The sequence below is a fragment of the Pomacea canaliculata genome, linkage group LG4 (assembly GCF_003073045.1).
Source record: "Pomacea canaliculata isolate SZHN2017 linkage group LG4, ASM307304v1, whole genome shotgun sequence".
In the NCBI taxonomy this organism is placed as follows: Eukaryota; Metazoa; Mollusca; class Gastropoda; order Architaenioglossa; family Ampullariidae; genus Pomacea; species Pomacea canaliculata.
Window position 1 is genome coordinate 19,904,129 of NC_037593.1, and position 20,929 is coordinate 19,925,057.

Below are 20,929 nucleotides of genomic sequence, written 5' to 3' on the forward strand. Positions count from 1 at the left end.
GTGGATACAGGTGCGGCGAAGAGCAAGTGATTCACCGTGTCTTGGGCAAGACTGCGGAATACAGGGGCCAAACTTCGCCTTACCTCGCTTGTTATTACCTCCCCTGCCAAACTTACCCACCTGTCCGAGGTAAGTCTTAACCTGTGGATCTTTTTACCTTTTACGTCGAATGCATACCAGTGAGGCCACACAAAATTAATACAGGTGTATTTATTCTGCCTTTTCCTTTTCGCTTAGTCTGACTATCGCCTGACGAAAGCTTCTTCAGACTAGTATGAATAAATCTTAATAGAAAGACTTGAGAAACACGTGACTCCAAAAATGTCAGAGATTCCATACCTCCGGATCCACTGTGGAGTTAAGACTGAAGTTAAGCACCAAGTACATTTTGAGATGCAAAATCTTTGTGTTTGTCACTAAACTTCAAAAAAATGTTGGAGTTGAGATAAAATCTCTCGTCCTAGTATTACAAGTTCCACGTGAAGTAAACACGTGCAGTGTTGTTACCTGCAGTCAAGATAAAGTATGAGTGGAAAACATAAGAAGTGGTCCTTAAACCGAACGATTTGGGTTACTGGCTCGTTGTCTTCCCAAGTCCATGGACTATGAGAGACGATTAGTGATAAGAGGTGTGCATGCGTGGGAGTGGTGGAAGGAGTCAGGAGAGACGAAGCCTGAGATGTCGTTGTCGCTGTGTCCTTGGAATCAATTCTGTCACATCCTGTTTTTCTTTCCCGCTTTCTAAAGAGCATGTTGATGCATTACAGCTTACTTACCGAAGTATCCGGCTTTTTGTTGTCAGCTCTTCCAGCTAAGATGTTATTGTCAATTTTCGATCTGCTGAGCCCAGCTCAGTGCACTCTGAATGTATCTTGCTTAACAGTTCATGTTGCCAGTTTTCAACTCCACGAGACTCCCTCGATCTCTCCCTCCCTTCCTCACTCTCTCCCTGTCTTTCTCTCTCCTCTCTGTGTCTCAAACGACAGTGTTGTCCACGCTTGTACAGCATGGTAGAGGTACATCGCAATTTCTTCTGCATAGTATTTTTATATTTAGAGCCAGCGGTAACTTCTTACAACAAGGAATGTAAATATAAAAAAATAAACATCTCCAGAGCAACCTACACCAGCCAGACGACCCGTGAAAGGTAGGTATAGTGAAACAACGACTGGAGAAAGAAGTAGGTAAACGTTAAAGGTATGTGTAGATATAGTGAAACGACGAAGAGAAATGGAAATAGAGACAATTTATGTACCAACTGTGGTAAATCTGTACATGAGAAGCACAGATAAGCACTGGAACTAGAATATTTGAAATATTTTTGCAACAGAAGCAAAACATGACGACAAGAACGATGAGTAGGGCAAAGATGATGTGAAGACTATCATAACAGATAATGACCATGAAATGATAAACTGCACATTTGAGATAGTAATGTTACATAACACATCATGCTCTGTAGAGACCTTGTCTTTATCAAAATATTATTGTATAATAGATATATAACTGAGGGAAAGAGAGGAGGAAGAAGGTAAAATTTGCCTGGACAATATTAGCAGCCCCTCTCCCCATTTGTCCCCAGTATCAACGCATTCTAAAAGGACAGAGTAGCCAGACACCTCATCAGTCACCACTTACAAGAATGCGTTCTAAATTCTTTTCAAATCCCTGTCAACAGAACAAAAGTGCGCCTAGTGCGTGCCTCTGATAAACATTGCTTGAGGAGGGGGGTTAAATGTGAGTGTAACTGTGTGGGTGTGAGGTGTGAGGGTATATTCTTTAGTTTATTTTAGTTTATGAGAGCTCCCAACGATGGGAAATGTCCGTTGTGAGCAGAAGCAGCCAAGATGTAATTATATTGTATTGTCGAAAAAAAGCACAGTACGGTTCAGAGGTTTAAGCTCAATGGGCCAAACGTGAAAGTGGAAGTCGGAGCGTAGACTTGGACAATGATGACGTCGATAGGCCTCACAGAGATCGAATGGGGACCAACCTGGGGTGTAAAAAAAAAGGGTGTAAGCTGGTGACAGCTACAATTTCGTATCTACGGATGAGTGTCTTGTTCTCTTGCCACTTTACCAGAGCATTGACCTTTGTAGGTTCTTGTCTCCCCAAACCCTGAATCTGACCTCTACTAGTCTCTGAATGACCCACCGGCATCGTTCTAGCTCGTGAGTTATTTCTCCTTGCTGAACTGGTCTAATGTGCGGACATTCCACGTACCAGTGGAGGTCCCTTCTCTCTGCTTCACTGGAGGTTGAGTTTCAGTAGCTCTCTTTTTATTGTCTCCTTCGCTAGAGCTTACCTGCTGGCAAGGTAACGGTCATTGTTAGTTTGGCCTTCAACTGATCCGGCATATAGTACACGTTTGTAAGTAACTGATTAATTTGCAACCCAAAATTTAGAGAGAACACGATTCACAACTTCGAAATCCATAAATCAACTTGACCCTGCTTTTTCCTCATGTCTAGTCCGACATTGCAACATGCAGTTATTGCAAAACGAAGCGACCAAAGTCCTGTCTGACTTTATCACTCTTCCTCGTGACCCGAAGGCCTTGATCCTCTTTGATTAAGCTTACAGTTTTCTACCAAAAGGAATTATCTAATTATTAGACAACGCCTCACTAATCCTCTAACTGTATGAGAGTCTGGAGTTTGACTAAAGGGAAGTGAAATCACTTTGCACATTAACTCACTGTACACTTTAGGTAGAATGTGTGTAAGAGTCACGTGTAACTGAGTGATGCCTGTCATTAGTCAACAAACACTGACATTCCAGGAGTGACTCTTCACGACCTTGCAGGGGGCAAAGGTTTTACCAAGAACCCCTGCATTATTTTTCAACCACCACCCCACCACCACTCTCCCTTGCGTCCAGCCCAAGTGACAAGTAAAAACCAGTCTCACGTGATTAAGAAGGTGGTAGGTGGTAGGAGTAGTCTTTCTTTCGACATTCTCGCGATAGTCGGCGGAGCTGACATAAATAGCAAGGCCACAGGCCGCACCCCTGGTCGAAACTTCGCCATCGCCAGCAGCAGTGGGACGTTTGCGTTTTCTCGTCTGCTTTCCTCGAGACTTTGCAGCGCGTCTTGGCTTGCCGAGGGCTGGTCGCAAGTGTTTCACCGGTAAGTATCTGGCTGCAGACATCAGACATGCCCGCACACACACCAGACATTAGGTTGCGCCGCATCGCTCAAGAAACACTAGAAAGTCAGGTTCAAACATTATGTAGCCAAGCTAGTCGACATGTACACCCACAGTGCTACACACCGCAAGCTGGACACTGAGACAGCTCGATGCAGACGACAGTCTCGGTGCACCCACACCCGTGTGCGCCATGACGTTGATGCAGTGTTTATCTGTGGATGTTGTTGCTAGCGGATTGATGGCGGTGTTGGAGGCATTATTAGCTATGTTTGGCTCGCTAACACTTGCGTGTCTGTGAGAATCGATGTGGTTGGTGTTGGTTTTGTTGCTATCAACTGCAGGACTGGGCAAAATGTGGAGACCAGCTGCTTGGAATGAGCTGACGTTAGCAAAATACTTACGTCTGCATCGCTTGTGTTTGTAGCTGTTGTTATGTAACGGTGAAAAGTGTGAAATAACGGTGAACATTCGTATGAACATGGCGACACGTGAGAAACTCAACTACCTGTCCAATCCGTCTCTCGCATACAACTTTATTGTTAGCCTTGTAAATAGCCCGTTCTGCAACTATATATACACACTTCTACTATATATATATGTTCAGAAATGTTCAGTATGTTCTTTTTTTCTTTCCATGATAGTTCGTGGGTGGAAATGGGTATGAACAGAATGCGGGAACGCTGTTGGAAACAAAGCGTGAAATATCAGGGTAAAGCCATTTGTCAGGGATAACATATCCTGTGCCGGCCAGGATATATAGTTCATGTCACGGACATGTCTCGGGCTCCGGTTGAGCCACGTGACTAGGATTGGCCTTAAGACTCCAACAATGTGATTGTACATGTAGCATCAACTTTTGTTGTCATCGTCACGATCGCAAGCGGAAGTACCGTGCACGCCTGTGCAAGTGAACAGACAAAAGGTGTTGTCATCACGTCACGTCACGTCCATCAGTTGCACTGAGCAAATGGACGCGCGCGCACACACAAACACAGACGTGAATTGAAGATAATAGAAGAAAGTAACTTTGGATGACAGTGTTAACATTAGTAGGTGTGTTTTATTACCTGATACAATAAGACTGCTCTTGGTCACAGCAGCCATTGACGAGATCTGACCTCGTTACATTTGCATGGATTTACTTGGATTGGCCTGGTCCCACATAGATGGGTGGGGGAGGGGTTGGTCCGCGAGAAGGAGGGGAGGTGGGATGGCGCTGTTTTAGATTGTCTAGAAAGCTGTTACATGGATGTAGCTTGTCATCTCCGCATCATCACGACTGTTCCCTGTGGTCGTCACAATATTGTAGCTACTTTAGTATAAGAAATGTTGTAGGCGCAGGACCATTGCCGGCACATCCCAATAAGCCAGTGTTCCACAGTCAGCAACAATTACCATGGTGACCGTCACTTACCGCACTCAAGTCCAAGGTCTCCAAAGATTTCACGATTTAGCAGCTCTCTGGGTAATTAAAATCGTAGAACTGGCCTTCCTCCTCCACGCTTTCCTCTTCTGTAATTAGAATTGATTCCAGTCGTGCAGTCACGTGTGCAGACAAATTAAACTGTTAGCGGTGTGAGTTGTAAGGACACACCGCCTACAAAAGGTCACCCTGCATCATTCTCTAATCAGCCCAAGGACCCCAGGAGGCGGGATGGGCCGTTGGAGGACCTTACAACGGGCCAAGTCAACAACAACAACAAGCCTAACGGTGGCTAGCAATAACAAAGCAGGTGGTAATCATAAGGATGTCTGGCAGGCTTGGTCTAGGAGTGTTAGTCTATCCTGAGTTTGTGCCTTACTTTTAACAGACTTGAATGAACACATTTGAAGAAGTTCACAGATACAACATTTTTTGTGACGGCAATCATTTACACGGGTTTTAATATTCGTGCCTGTGATTCTAATAAAATCTTACTCAAACAAAAAAGAGAAATATCCCGCCCTTCCCCCGGCTACTTTCAGATAACAACAGGAAACTGTAGGGGAAGGGTTCTGAATGGGGCCGATGTGGCTGTGAGTCATTGTGTAATCTGGTGATTGTTTATGTCTGCTTGGGGGTGGAAGGCGGGACCCGCTGGAGGGATCTGTGCTTATTGCGGAGGCGCCGTAGAAGACTCCAATTTGTTTTGTTTTTTTTTCCCCAAAACCAACAGGAAAAGGCATTTTGTAAAAATTAAACTGTAAACCGGAAATTGCACCTGAAGTCCCTCGATCAATATTCTAAAGCCACCCGCCAAATCATGATCAAGGATATTACAGAAACGTGATCTCTGTGTTATCAGGCTAGCTTTCAGGCCTACTCGCTAGAGCCGACATGCTTGTGGAGCACCAGGCCCAGCATATCATCGAGTATCGAGACTAAAATGTTCGCTTTTTTAACAGGACTGGACTAGCTCGCCTCGCAAAATCGTTAGCTGCTGACTGGGCATAAATCCTAAAAGCGCAACGATCCAGGTGTAGCAACGGTCATGGAGATTTATGTCTTCTCGAATTGCGGAAGATGAGTCAGGGTCAGACTCAGGGTTTTTCCCTGGACGTAGCGAGGGTTTGTCGCCTCGAACTTTGTTCCAGGTAAACGTAGACCTGCCAACACGTGACTACACTTCATCTCCCCCCAACCCCCACCATCCCAACAAGAATGTACGTAGGCAAACGAGGCACAGACTACACTGACTGGAGGCACTTCGGCTTTATTGATCAGAGGCATTTTGACTTCATTGATTGGAGGTAGCGATATACTGTTGCTGAAACCGGAAGTCTGGGTCTGCTGTTTCTCGGGGCATAGCCGCACCAAGAAATGTCAGCATCTGCAGAACACCAAGCCGTCTTTTCGACCGACCGCCTGCGTGCCTACGTGGGTTGTACATGTGGCAGTTGTCTTGCGTGGCTGGGAGGAAAACTTTGGGTTTGGGCCAGCTTGCAAGATCCTCTATATACAGCAGTCCAATATCAACAACACATGGGGAAACTGAGGTCAGAACCAGTTGAATGGGACGGCAACATGATATAAAAATTATAGCAAAATGCTTAAAGAGATTGCTAAAGACTCGGTGAAGATTGTATCTCGGTTATCTTCCGAAAGTTGATCACCCACCAGAGGCCGACTCCATGACCAACTAGCACGGGTGTGGGAAAGGTGGGTGGGTGAGTGAAAAAAACAAATCAAAAAAAAAAAACCCCAACTTATATGTACAAAGGAAATCTTTCGGCAGTTGACTGTGCACTCGAGGTCGGTGGCTACACAGTGGCACAACAAGTGGTGCCACACAGTTGTCATCTACGTCAACGACTCCTAATAGAGGAGATTTTAGATAAGGCCTGCTTCATTGCCGCAAGGGTAAAGGTCTCAGCAAAACACGAGATAGTTAAGTGTCTGTTACAAGCGATATTAAGGTAAACGTTGCACGAAAACAACTCAAAAAAAAAAAAAAAAAAAGAAAAAAAAAGAAAAAAAGAAAGAAAAAAAAAAAAAAGAAAGGAAGCATCCTGCAAGTCGTTAATGACAGTTATTTATGTAACTGTTTTTACCGAAGACAGGTCTACAAGATCAGACTTGTAACTTTACCACAGCACTGAAGACTATGTATATAGTGAAATCTGAAACTGCTTCTGAAAGAGCAGCAAGACTAGAAGCATCGAGAAAAAAGTGGTAGGTGTGTGAGTGCGTACCTGCATGCTTGTGTGTATGTACTCATGCATCTGTATGCCAGCGTGTGTGAGAGTGCGTGCACTGTTTTCCCAAAGCATGTGGTATGGAGACGACGAATTTCTAGCTGGCACGTGACAACGAAAGACGGAGACTACAAGTGACACGAGCACCTGTCTGAGCCCGCTCGGGGGAGGGTAACCTCAGTCGACCGCCCGAGCAGCAGACGACCGTGCACGCTCAGAATTCCACGTCACGTGTCAGTACGCGCGGCGGTGGCGTCAGCAGATCAAGAACACGCATTCTGACGTCAGTGCACGGGGCGTTGCTGCAGCCCTGCTGCAAGGTGACGTGGCGCGAACACGTGGCAACGATTGCAGCATCAGCTCACCACACTCCTCACGTGCTTTTTGCTAACGTGGACTGCGTCACAGACAACGCAGCGGAAAAGCGATAAACAACAGCTCAGCTGACTGGTCTGCGATAAACAACATCCGAACTGGCTTGAGATGAATAGCGGGACTAATTGGCTCCGACATGAATATCTGAACTTACTGGCCAGCAATAAACAGCAGCTGACATGCAAACGGTTAAACTACGATTGGCCTGAGATGAACAGCACCCAAACTACCTGGCATTCGATGATCACCTGCACTAATCGGCTGACCTGAGACGAACAGCAACTGAAACATTTGCTGAGTTCGATACCAGGTGAGATACAAACAGTGAAACGATACTGAAGCCGACGTCTGGATGGACAAGAGACACGAAGAAACCGCCAGATGCGGGGCTGGCCAAGGCTTTCCTTACAGGTTCCACAAAGTTCTGTCCACGGTGGAAGCTCCAGTGGATCGCCGTTCCTAGTTGCGGGGCTCGCACTGTGGAGAAAACGAGGCAACATCGCTTCTCGTGCATTTTGCACTGACCGACGATCACCTGTGAAACTAATCTTTGGTGTCGCTGGTAGAAATTATGGCCACGTTTAAATTGTCAGTGGGGAAAAACACAATCACCAAATTGTTTTGTATTGAGCCTAACAATGGAAGGGGATGAATTGGGGAGGGAGGTGAGCGGCCAGGTAAACAGGATTTGTAGTCTGGTGACGTGAACAGGTTTCACGGCAAAGCTCGTGACATGTCCCCTGTGTCGTTCATTACATTTTCTCCCCTTCATTTTTTTCCTCTGATGACGCACTCCTTTTGTTTTCTCGTGAAGCTACTTCACCTCCTAACCTTGACGCTGTGTTCTTCATCTCACCTTTTCCCACTTCTCAGAAATGCGAAACTTAGCCCCGTGGCTCTGCTCCATGAACAAAGAAACGCAAAATCTAGTTTCAAGAAAACTTTTTTTTCCCTTTTCCCCCGTTGCTACCAAAATACTACAAGCACATGCGATGTAAAAAGTCAAATGTCTGATCGATAGCAGTATTTTGGGAATGACAAACTATAGATGGCAGGCCCAGGATCAAAAAATGAAATAAAAAACAAACAGAAGGGACAGACAAAGCACAACACGCACAAATAACTGTTACTAATTAAATCCCAGGTGGGCGGGTCATGCGTGTTTGTGTTCACGAAAGTTCTCGTCAGTGATCAACGAGATTTTTACCCCTGCACCATCCGGATGGCTGATTATTGTTTGACCATTCAGCACCCCGGGTATTTACTCTGACCGCTGCTGTGCCAACGGGCGGTGACCAGAACTCAGATGATGGCGATACTTGTAGTCAATGGCCTGAGTCGACTCAACACCTTGCTTCACTTTGTCCGTAGGATAGCAAACAGGTGAGAGATTGAAGATTGAAATTTTCAACCACTGCATGCCCCACCCTTCAGAGGCGTGCATGACATTGCATGACTTCCAGTCATTTCATTGCAGCTTCCTCCCATTGTCAGTGCCACTCCCTCCTCCCACCCTGTCTGATTTTGCAAACAAAATCCTGATTACCGCCTGTTGTTTCGCACACTTGTTACCACGACTTCCGTGACACGTTTTGCCACCTTTATTTTCTGTGCTTTTTTAAAGCCATACTTCTGTCCAAAAAAATTTTAAAAAAAGTTTTATCTTGGTCCTGGCCATATTTTCACACGTCCACACGATCCATTCTCTACCAATCACTCTTTGTTCCCTTCTATGTGAGTGGGTTAGTATGAGGGCTTTGGGGGTTACGAAGTTTATGTAAAGAGGAACGCTCGGGGGTGGGGATGAGCTGGAAGGGGAGGGAAAGATGATGCTGATAGAGGAGAAAATCAAATCGGTGACAGCGTGCACGTCACGTGACCTTGCCTCTCTCTCTCTCTCGTGACCTATAGGTATCGATCACCATGCATTGTGACGCCTGCTAGTTGCTATATCCAGCGGCTTGTATAATTAAAACTTCACGAAACGAAATCTGAACGGTAAACGCACGCTTTTGCTTGATTGCATGGAGAGAGGCCTGGTGTGCTGCACCAACTCACTTTTACGAGTATCGATAACCGCATCGATAACTCTGTCGCAATTCAGCTTGGCGAGCCGAGATATCGTCACGTAGGTGTCACGTCGATATCGATACGTGAGTCAGCGTGACGCTACACCAGCACATAAATAGTTTATTGCACCCTACCGTACTGACGTAGCTGGCGACCACAACCTGTCACATGATCTCCGAGTGATCGTTGATGCTCGAATGTAAACGGTTACGACCTCCTCCACTGCTCTTGCCTTCTGCGCTAGTGATGAGAATTCCCGTCTAGCAAAATGTCTCATTCGCGGAACTGATGGCGGAACCACCGTTTTTATTCACGATGATAGTTTAACATTTTATTTTCTGCTGCAATCATTGATTTTGCAAAACTCGAAAACTAAAACTTACGAACTCGAAGTTGAGGAAGAAACTTAGGTCCACAGCAGGAAAAGGAAGATATTCAGTGTGATTTACGCTTGAAGCAGATTACAGACAGAGGAAGACGGAAGGAGCGAGGTAGAGAGTACAAAGACCAGGCTGGAGAAATCTTGTGTTTCATGCGCTCAGGGCCAGGCAGCCGCTGCAGCTTCATCATAAGAGGGGCGGAGGATTGACGGAGGTGTCCTCTGGGAATAAGGCAGGCAGGTAGGGGCAGCGGAATATTGAACTCTCTGAAGAAGATAAAAAGTGGCTTCATGACAAATTCTCGATTCTCCTGAGTGCATGCACGTGGGTGTTTGAGAATGTGGCTTGGATGTATCTGGAGAACGATGTGGAGAGGGGGAAGAGGGGGAGAATGGGTGTTTTACGCCGATTCAGCAACCGAAACCCTGTAAACAGGTGCCACTGGCAGAGAAAGAACAGCCTACCCGAAACGAGAGCAGGAAAGAGGAAGAGAGAGAGAATTATGTGCCAGTCTGGTTCCTCTATAGCTGACACCGTTAAGTCAGCGAAAATTAATGGCCAGGTGGAAATAGAAGCAGACCTTTGAAGAATAGAACGGTTTGTCGATCATCCAATCCCCGGGACGTGGCGATGACATGCGTGCGGTGCCTGCCACGAACTTCTTGCACTCATTACGTCATGGGCACACTGCATGCAGCAGCCGCAGCCGTCGTCGCAGCCAAAAGGTCACAATGAAAAAGTCGCAAAGGAGAAAAATTACTTTCCTTACTTTGCCTTCACTTTTGTCAAGTTCACCGACATAAACAGGGTTGTGAATGATTAACGCAAGAGGAAATTGTCAACAAGAGATTTTGTTCTATAATAGCTTCAGCTCGTTAGGGACTTCGAAAACAAGGAAAATGTGTGTGATGGTGAGAAATGGAAGAGAACAACTTTCGATGGCTGACGCACTGAAAACTAATTTTTTTAAAAACCTGCAGTAACAGTCTTTTTTTTTTCCTTCATTAAATTTAATTTTCCTTTAAATTACAATACCCGAGCGCTCTTTCTTCATTTTGTTTTCCCCTCTCCCAGTTCTTCAAAAATTCCTCGTTTCTTCTAGTCTTTTGGACCCTTCCTATAAAATATTGTATTTGTGGCAACAGTTATTGTTCTAAACCACTGAAAGCCAGATTAAGTGATAAATTCAGGCGTGGTGACGTATTCTCTCTCTCACACACACACAGATCTCAACGCCAGGTACATCCGGGTCAGAACGCCTTGCCATCTGCCATCTCGTTCGACGCGACTGCCGGAAACAGCAGCAAAAGCAGTTATTACCTGTCAACGAGAAATTATTTTAGAGGAGAAGGGAGCCTTGGGCCATTAGAGTATTTCTAACATCATCCGAGTGTCGTACAAAATTATAAACTTCAAAAATTAGTCTGTTTATTTAGTAAAGCCTAGTTTCGCCACAGCTGTGTGCTAGCACTTTTGTAACATGTACAACCCCAGGTCTGTCTTCATAACAGGCAGAGGGCCTCGGGAGTGATATCCGGGTTTGGCCACACACGTAGACCAGCTTCATTACCTCTATTATTATTATTGTGTGTGTCGTCTCGGTAACACTCACGTGGTCCTTGTCTAGTCTGTTTGTTGCCAGCGATAATCGCCATACGCATGTGAACTTTCGTTCACAGCTTGTTTTATTGTGCAGAGAATATACAGAGCGGTAGTGAACTTTGTCGTTCTGCGCATGCGCAGACCAGGCCAAGATGACCATTCCTTCCCAGACATCGGTGCACGCGACGAGAGACAAACCGACGAGAGGCATACGTGTCTGTCACGTCATGTACTCACGTGTCCTCTCTATCCCTTAATGAACGTTTGTTGATTGACCCTCAAAATTTCGTCGGCTGCTCGCCCAAAGCCGAGGGGAGATCACTTCCGGTTTGATGTCGGCTGTTGACACGCGTGGTGTTCTTCGACCATGTCGACTCATACTATAAAAAAAATCGTTGACATTGCTGTGTACTTTAGACAACAGTTCAGGGTTATAAATTTTCAGTAATATAATTTTATGGATTTCCAAAGGATGAGCAAGTGAAAGAGCGATTGGCTGGTAACTTAGTTTAGGTTTATAAATTTATTTGTGCACATGTACAAGCATGTCTGTGTGTGTGTGGACACTTCGTAAACTCCAAAACTCCACCAGGAGGAGGCTTGTGTGTACTAAATAGTCATTATTATTATTAATGTACTTTTACTGCATAACCACGAACACAAAAGTGTGCATTAGGAAAAAAAATGTAGAAAAGTTTTGTCACTGTATCCTCTGATCTCTAGGAACTTTCTGCTTATTACAGACTCCAAACAGTTGTTTTCACTATGCTTTTAATAATGGCAAGCATTTTTTTTTCGCTCCACCTTATTACGAAAAAGTGGATTGTGGTGGCTCACAGGACAGCAGTGCCAGGCAGGCTGGGGTTGTACACGTTGCAAAAGTGTTAACACACTGTGGAGAAACTACAGCTTGACCAGATAAAGAAGGCTCGTTTTTCAGTAGATAATTTTGTTTGGCCCACAATTGATGTTATAAATATGTTATAAAAATGTCCCTTGGAATAAAAAAGGCTCCCCACCCCTGCTGTAAACTGATTTTACGGTTACAGACTAGAAGTATGATCTATGACCTAAGCAGGGTTGTAAGATGTAAATATGATTTATTTCAAAAGACTTAACTAGAATGGTTTTCTGTGTGCAGAGCATTGAGGGAGAGACCTACGGACGTCATGTCATACCGAAAAACAAATGTCGTAAGTACAACGTTTTCACTCTAATAAAATATAAAATGCAGAAATTTTTGAAATATAAATGACTGGTTTCTTTGATTATTTCCCCTGAATCATCGCCCCTCTATTGAACACAAATGATAATCTACACAACACCGTTGGCATGCCGTTCCTTGTTGAATAACGGAAACCAATTATCACCTGGTCTCTCCTGGTTTGTTTATTCCTTCCCTCGCCACCAGCACACTGACACCCACGCGAGACCTTTCGAGAAAGTACACCCACGGGTACGATCGAGTTATAGAAACGGCAGATGCGATATGGTCAGGGTTATCGCCAGGAACAAGATCCAAGCGAGAGCGCATTGTCCTCAGAAATGATGAGATGGTGCACTAGCGGCTAACCCACCCATGGCCTGGACGCTGATCTTTTTTCCCTAAACGATGAAGCAGCTTCGGAAGCCTTCGGAACTTCGGAAGCCTTCGGAAGCGTGACGTCAGCGACCATGGCTGATCTCAGCATGTTTTTTTCTCTCACGAGCTTGACTTGCTGATGACAAGAATAAATACAACGAATATATGTCCCGACCATTGCCCATTCTTCCTTCCACCCAAATTGATGTCCTAAGCTTTTGTAGAACTGCTAGGGCAGAGTTGTTTCGGTCAAGACGTGCAAACCCAAGGTTTACAAGTCAAGTCTGTCGCCATGAAAAGGAAGTGCGGCCGGGAGACCAGCAGGAAAGCACGTGAGCTGTGCTCGACACCAGCGCCTGTTGGTATCCGCCGCGCCATCTTGTGTCGGTGCTCACCGTAGAGACACGTCTTATGTCTTAATGTTTCTTGCTTTCAGTTCAGTTTTGACTGACGATCTTTATTCCTTTTCTTTATTTGTCCACACCTGTAGCTGATGCGTCGCGCGTCAATGATCTCATAGATGACTTCGATGATAACAGAAAAGGAAATGGTTTCAATATGACGTGTCCTCTGCAAACACGAGAACTGGAAAAGCGTCGCGTGATGTTCGTTTCTTTCTTGGAAGGAGCTAGCGAACCGAGGACAGTCGTGGTGGAAATTATCTATTAAGTAGAACTACATGCGGATGTGTACTGAAATAAGATACTGTACTATATACTGCGTCCTGCCCTCTGGACTGTTCTTCAGCTAGTCTGATTTGCCGACAGCCCATACGTCCAGGGATTTTTTTAAGGGGTAGGGAGGGGTAGAAGTTGGAGTAGGGTGGGGAAAATATAGTCCATAGTACATGAGGGTGGTGTGGAGGCGCAAACAGGAGAGCGACATAAGATAAAGAACTGCAAATCAGCGGTCCACTAACACGACCTGTAAAATCGTGGACTCACATTACGAAGCTAACTCTCGCGTCCCAGCAACTTTTTTTCTGAAAAAGCTCTGAGCCCCCACTCTTAAAAAAAAGTAAGCTGGTGTGGAGAGGAGCAGGCCATGGACAGTCTACCCCAGGGTTGCATGATCCTCCGTCATTTTATACTCGTTACAGAGTATCCAAACCGTTTTGTGAAAATCCGACACCCAACAGGACCTTCAGTGACAATGAAGCCTGTAATAATAATCCTCTTCCTCTCCCGCCCACTCCACTATCCTCCTCTCTCCACCCCAAGCGACTTTCTTCTGCACTAGGCCAACTTTCGATGTCATGATGAAGGTGTGGTAGTCCTAAAACTTTTCTTTATCACCTATGTTGTAAGCTCGCAAGTTATCAAAGTCGCGAAAAGCAATCACTGTTTGTCATTTTATAACCTGTCATATAAGTTATCATTTATATCTTGGACTACAAGTCTGATTAAGCTGTCAGCTGGCGAAAATGCTGATCGTGTGCAAGGTGGCCCTTCTTGTAATAATTAGAACTATGAAGGCTTCAATAATTAGGGGAACTGTTTGACTTCAGAATGGCCAGTTACAGATGTCTGCCACTTGCCCATGCCCTGACCGATTTCTGCTTGGAAGTTGAATCTCCAACTGTTAACATGAGACAGGACGTATGCGATTAACCCACCTTAATTAGTGTATGAGCGCTGTCTCAGTGTCACAACCAATGTACTTTGTCCGTTAAAGTTAAACTTTCATGCTTTCGCGGCTCACAAAGTTTGCACTCTTCCTGCTAAACATCATTCAAATGACAATGTTGAAATAATCTCTTTTAATAAACATCCTTTAGCAATATCAATCCCCTTCTTTAATAAACTTTACAGACACAAATATAATATAATTATTTTAACGAAAGCACCATTTCCACGAAAGAACATCCACATACAACCGACGCAGACGAGTCTGTCGAACTACTATTTTACAGACCTCGTGTATGTGTGTCCATCCCTTGCTACTCTTAGAAATGAAGCCAGCGACCTGGTCCATGAAGACTCCATAGATAAACTGGACACGCCGCCTACAGGTGAGAAGCAAGACAGGTATATCTACAGAAGGTCGACTGGGAGTCTCAAGCCAAAATGTCTGTAGTCTCACCCGCTGTGCAAGTGGGGTGGAGAGAAATAAACTGAGATTTCGATGGCTTTTGTTTCCTGTAGTGTGGATGGAGGATTTATTGCACCAGAGAATTGAAGGGATTTACTGACGTAAAGGGAAGATGGGCGGTTCACCATATTTCCACTTATACATCAGGCCGTCAACGGCAAGAAAGTGCTGTTCACTTTCGGTAAAACTGGCAGAAACGTCTAGGACTGACATAGTGGATGTTTTCCTCAAATAACTTATGTTAGCTTGCACTGCACGTCCTGCTGGTACATAGGTAGCATTGTGTAAGCCAGAATGCACCGATTATTAATTGTTCTGCATGTTAGAAACTAGACAAAGGCCAGCAAGACGGAACTGAAAAAGAGTGGGTTTACACGACTAATAAAGAGTTCTTAAAATACCCGACATGACAGGCTATTATACCCACACAGTCGATGTACTAAATTTAAATAAACCTTGAAAGGACAAGAACAATAGACGAATTGTGAAGATGTGTGACAGTACTATCATGTTAACGACATAAGCCACAATACTAACCAAGTCACGCAAATATGTGACAGTAGAAGTGCAAGATTATAAAAAAGGACATGCCCAGTCTAGCTCTCTTCACTTGTAATACAATATGTTCTCTAGCTGTAAATCACTGGTGCGGTATATAAAGTGAGTCAACTGAGTGTTGTTACAGTTGGCTTGAAGGTCTAACTTGGCCTGTAGTCTTTAAAGGAACACAATATTTCCCATAGCACGAAACATGGCCCGTTGCATTTCTTCAGTGGTGAGTATGAAACTCAGTACAGGAAATTGTTTCATGAATTTTTGAAATGAGGGTAGTTTAGCATTTTCTCTGAAAATCACCAGCAGCTGCAAGTCCAAATTTATGCTATAGTGGCAGAAATGTGAAGGGTGTTCTTGACACGATGAAATTTTGGTTCATTTTCAGCGGCCTCATGATCGCATTTACCTGCCAGGAGGGCTGAGTCCAGGATCCCAGATTATCGTACGAGGGCGAGTTTCTGAAAGTGAGACCCGCTTTTCCATTAACCTGCAATGTGGCGAGTCTGACGATGCTGACATTGCCTTCCATTTTAACCCCCGCAACGACCAGGGGGATATGGTGGTGCGAAACACCCGAAGAGGAGGGGCGTGGCAGAATGAGGAAAGGGACACTCCAAAGTAAGAAGCATGTTTCAAAATACATTCTTTACAAGAGTGACATTGTTACTGTTTTTTGACAATGTCAGTAGTAGAGTAATATTGTTATAGCTTTCTGACGATGTCATTACATGAGTGATATTGATAGTTTTGTGACAATATTGAAACACACTAATGATAATGTCAGTTTTCTGACAATGCCAGTGAGTCATTGCAAGAGTGATAATGTTACAGTTTTCTGAAATCATTACAAGAAAGATATTGTTACAGTCTTTTGACCATGTTATTAATGTGTAATATTATTCAAACCTTCTGACCACATGATAAAAATCTTTTTCACAACTATGATGAAGCTAGTTCAGGCTAGACTAAATGCCTGGAAATGATATTATTACAGCCTTTGTAAGTAGAACAAGATAGCCACAGGCTTTATATTTCTTTGGATGCCTAAAACTGGTGGGATATCAGTGCATGATTTTTGAGATACTTGTTGGCTGTAGATGTCATCTATACATTAGGTGTAGCCAAGACACAGATGGTGATAAGGGGGTTCAAGTGACAGCTTTATAAGCTTCAGCTGAATGATACCCACCTTGAGCTAGACTTCTAACATTGCAAGAAATTTTGTTGCGATACTTGATCTCATTTCACTAGCATATCTGACCTTTACTGATCTTCTTACAATCCAAGTTTTCCTACTAAAGTTTTAAAAGTTTTGAAAACTTTTTCCCTGCCCCAGAATATCTGCTTATGCATGCATGTTCATGTTTGTCACTTCATTCTGGAAATAAAATGGAAGTAAAGCAATTAAAAACTTGATATCATTTTGTTTTTACTATCTTATCAAATGTTTATAGCTTTAAGAGGTTAGTTTAAAGCCATAACCGTTCATATTTCTTTAAAAAATTGATTTAGGTGTTTACTAAATATATTTTCTTTATAGTTACTTCATGTTTTGTTTCAGAATTAAATGCCATTAATGTGCAGTTTTTCTGAAAAAAAATTCTACTGTTTATCAGGTTCCCATTTGATAATGGCCGCAAATTCACACTCCGCATCATCACCACAGCTGACTGCTACAGGGTTTATGTCAACAATGATGACTTTATCCATTACAACCACCGCATCCCACCAAATGAAGTTTACTACCTTAGTGTTGGGTGGTGGAGCTGAGTACTATGAAGCCCATGTTCAGAACAACTTTGTGAGTACTATCAATTAGCGCATAAAGTATCCTGTACAATGCTCTTAATGCATCCAGCATAAGCATTATAAACTGTGTGCACAAATCTTTTTGTGGTGGATGTCATACAGCCCACAAAACCTCTAGCTTGTGCCTTTGTTTAGGGTGGTTGTAGCTTAAAGACTGAAATAAATTTAGTAGTCCTGTAACTTTGTCACAGAACTGTATGCTTATTAAAGTACAGTATATAAAATATTTTAAAGATAGAGCTATAATATCCAGTCATTAACTTAGACATAATCAGGTACTCATGCAAAATCCAGACAAAAGTTGAACTCCTTATGTCAATAAGGAAAGGTGATCTTTCTGTTGTTGGTGGAGATGCAGGTGGAGGTTGGTTTTTTTTTTTTTTTAAGAGTGGTGTTTATCTCCCCTCCCTCTTTGCTTTCTTGAGCCAAGTGGCAGTCAAACCAGCTCATTCCTGTGCTTCTGGAGTTAAATGCTAATGGTCAAACGCTTGGGTATCCGCATCCTATCTCTTTGACAAGCAATCACCTGTGTATACACAGGATTAAAGCAATTTTGCAAAAAGATTTTTTTAGTAAAACTGGTTGCACAAAAGCTTTAAGACTGGACAGATTAAAAAATGTCTTACTACAATCACACAATTTGCTTGGTGCTGATGTCTAAAATCATTTTATGAAATTGAATAAATTGTCCGCTCAAATCAGAATCATATGTGTACTTTCAGCGAGCACCATTTTTTGGCCACTTCCCAGGTGGCCTGCGTTTGGGCCAAGCAGTTCGTGTGAGAGGGATGGCCAAGGACAATGCCCAGAGGTGAGGACCACGATCTTTTGGAAAGGATTACAGTGTTTTATTAATAAAAGAAGATCGAAAGGGATTACTGTATATTATTGAGTACCAAGAACAGTTGGGATGTGTCACTGTCTTTTACTAAGACAACAGATCTGTTGGGAGGGATTATTATCTTTCACTATGAAATACAGCATTGCTGTTCATACAGGGTTAGTCAAAATTATGTTAGCACTAATATGGACTGAGGTATTATCTATTCCCTGCAAAATGTGTATCTAGTCTTTAAATGGGACTGTTGCTCACTGTTTTTTGTGTTTACAATGGTAAACAGGTTGAGACTGTCTTGTAAATCATCTTGTACATATGATGTTTTGTGATTAAACATTTCAGTGTTAAGTTTGATTACACATGTATGAGATGAACACAACTTTTCTCATCAGTTAATACCCTGGACCCAGGAGAGTTTACTGCATAATAAAGACCACTAGTGCATTGAGAGGCATGTTGATAAGTTGATAGCCACAGCCAGTGTTAATATGACTTTTATTATGAGCCTAAAAGGAAATGAGAATGCTTTATTAATGAGAATGGTACAAGTGATTGCTAACATTTGCTGCTGTAACAGAGATTACAACTTTTATAACACCAGACATCATTCAGTGATACTTAAGGATTTATTTTAGAATTAAAATAAAGAAAAATGTACTGGGATTTCTGCTTTACTACAACTCAAACCCTAAAACCATTGTCATTTGTAGATTGTTTCTTTAATCCCAATCACTTCTTTCTTTTGTGCCCAATAAAATGTCAGATACTAGTTTATCGTTTAAATTATTATTAGCATTTTTATATAAAATGATTTTCAGTTGAAAGTACAAGGAATTTTGCATTTATTTTATTTGAAACTAAAGGTTTACCATCAACTTCAACTGTGACCGTGATGGACACAAAGTTGGGTTCCATTTCAACCCTCGGCAAGACGAGGAAGATGTGGTGCTAAACACTAACCTTGGCGGTTGGGGCGAGGAGAAGCGTGGGTTTTCAGAATTTCCTTTTCAAGCGTGGTGAATACTTCGATACTTTTATCATTGCAACTGAGCAACAGTTTCGTGTAAGTATGCTTTTTGCAATGGTAAGTCAAACATTCAAAAATTATAAGTTGAAAAGGCAATACAAACCCCTTGAAATCATAAAATATTCTGTGGTTGAGATGACAGCTGCTATAAGAATATAAATATCTGCCATATTTAAGAACAAGCACTTGAGTAAGCTTATGCAAATGAAATCTGTTTCAAGACTGCTCATAAGTGGAAAGCACAAGCATAAAAACAGTATCAAAACTGGTATAAAAGAAAATCTGTTTGTATACAAGACTTAATAACATGGGATACTGCAGCATTTTCACAACTGCTCAAAGCACTTGACACTATCCATGCTAATGGTGTGAAGGGCTCCACTTCAATTATAATGCATTTTTATTGGTTGTAGATCTTTGTCAATGAAAAGCCTTTCACAACCTTTGATTACCGCTGCGATCTTGGACACATCTGCCATCTGACAGTGTCTGGGGATGTGGAATTGCAGGAAGTTGAAATCATGGACCCTCTGGTTAGTTGGCTTTATAAAAATAGTCTGCATGTACCTTGGCTTCAAGAAATGAAGCTGGTAGAAATAAAGTGCTATTTATTGGACTACACTTGAGCACCTATAGTTGTGTGTGTAAAATTAATAGGGTAATATATTGTAAGTTATCTACAACTCGATAAAGCCAGGTATTAATGTTGTCATTAATGATGGTGGAGTCAAAACATTATCCAATTGCAGATACAAACATCAACATGCAATACAGTTACTTTCTGCCAAGTACCTACACAGTAAATATACACATATGTGCGCACACACAAAAATACTTGCTAAACAGAAATACTCTGTCTTATTGCTGAGGCACTCACACTGTTGCTGGCTACACACATTTTAATTTTGATTGTTTCAGCCCAGTGACTTTGTCAAAGAGGTTCCATCTGGTGTTGAGAAAGATGACCTGATTGTTGTAAAAGGTTTCTTTTATCCTGAGGGACAGAGGTAAATAACAATATCTATCTGGTGATAGCCTTAATAGTCAAACACAGAATCTCCTGCACTAGTACAGCTGAACACATGTATACTATAGTACACTATGGGTAAGTATAAAGAAATGAAGCTTTATGGAAATACTGGTATCAGCAAAGAGTTACTTATTAAAGACAATTTTATTAGCTCTGGATCATTACTTGCTTGAGAACTGAAGTACAAAACCTTGGCACTCTGAGATGGGAATCTATTTTATATTAGACAAGCAGCAGTGTCATGGGACCACTCAACAAGAGATCAGAGCTACTGACAAAGGTCTTTTGCATTCATTTTTTTATTTTGTTTACCACATTTGTTGAGACCCTGAGTGATAGGTATCATTATGTTAGCATATATCTGTTATTGTCCAGGTTTGCTATCAACTTGCTGAATGGAACTTCACCTGACGATGATATTGCACTGCACATAAATCCAAGACGTGATCAAGGGGAAATAGTGTTCAACTCCAGAGAAGGTGGCAGCTGGGAAAAAGAAAAAAGGAAAAAACTTCCCTCAGCGATGGAGGAGAAGGCGCCCTTCACCCTTGAAATCCTGGCCAAGTCTGATAAGTTTAAGGTCACAAATAAGAACTGTACAAATCTCTCTTTTTCACAATGGACATGTCCTATCTGTCTTTTTCACAAAGGACAGGTCCTAAATATTTTCATACATATGATTTTCAGAAATTTGTCTTCAGTTCTGAGCTACTGTTGTTTCAAAACATACAGATTTATCAGATTAA

General features: G+C 42.8%; 1 protein-coding gene across 1 annotated transcript in view; it reads left to right on the top strand.

Annotated features, from left to right (window-relative positions):
• The window catches only part of LOC112563027 (galectin-4-like), a 24,658-nt gene continuing 3,729 nt past the window's right edge, over positions 1-20,929 (top strand). Inside the window, 11 exon segments of the mRNA XM_025236715.1 lie at positions 1-129; positions 12,393-12,444; positions 15,865-16,097; positions 17,096-17,231; positions 17,233-17,280; positions 18,011-18,099; positions 18,990-19,118; positions 19,120-19,189; positions 19,567-19,686; positions 20,072-20,160; positions 20,559-20,763. Coding sequence (XP_025092500.1) covers positions 12,421-12,444; positions 15,865-16,097; positions 17,096-17,231; positions 17,233-17,280; positions 18,011-18,099; positions 18,990-19,118; positions 19,120-19,189; positions 19,567-19,686; positions 20,072-20,160; positions 20,559-20,763 — 1,143 coding nt within the window. The 5' untranslated portion in view covers positions 1-129; positions 12,393-12,420.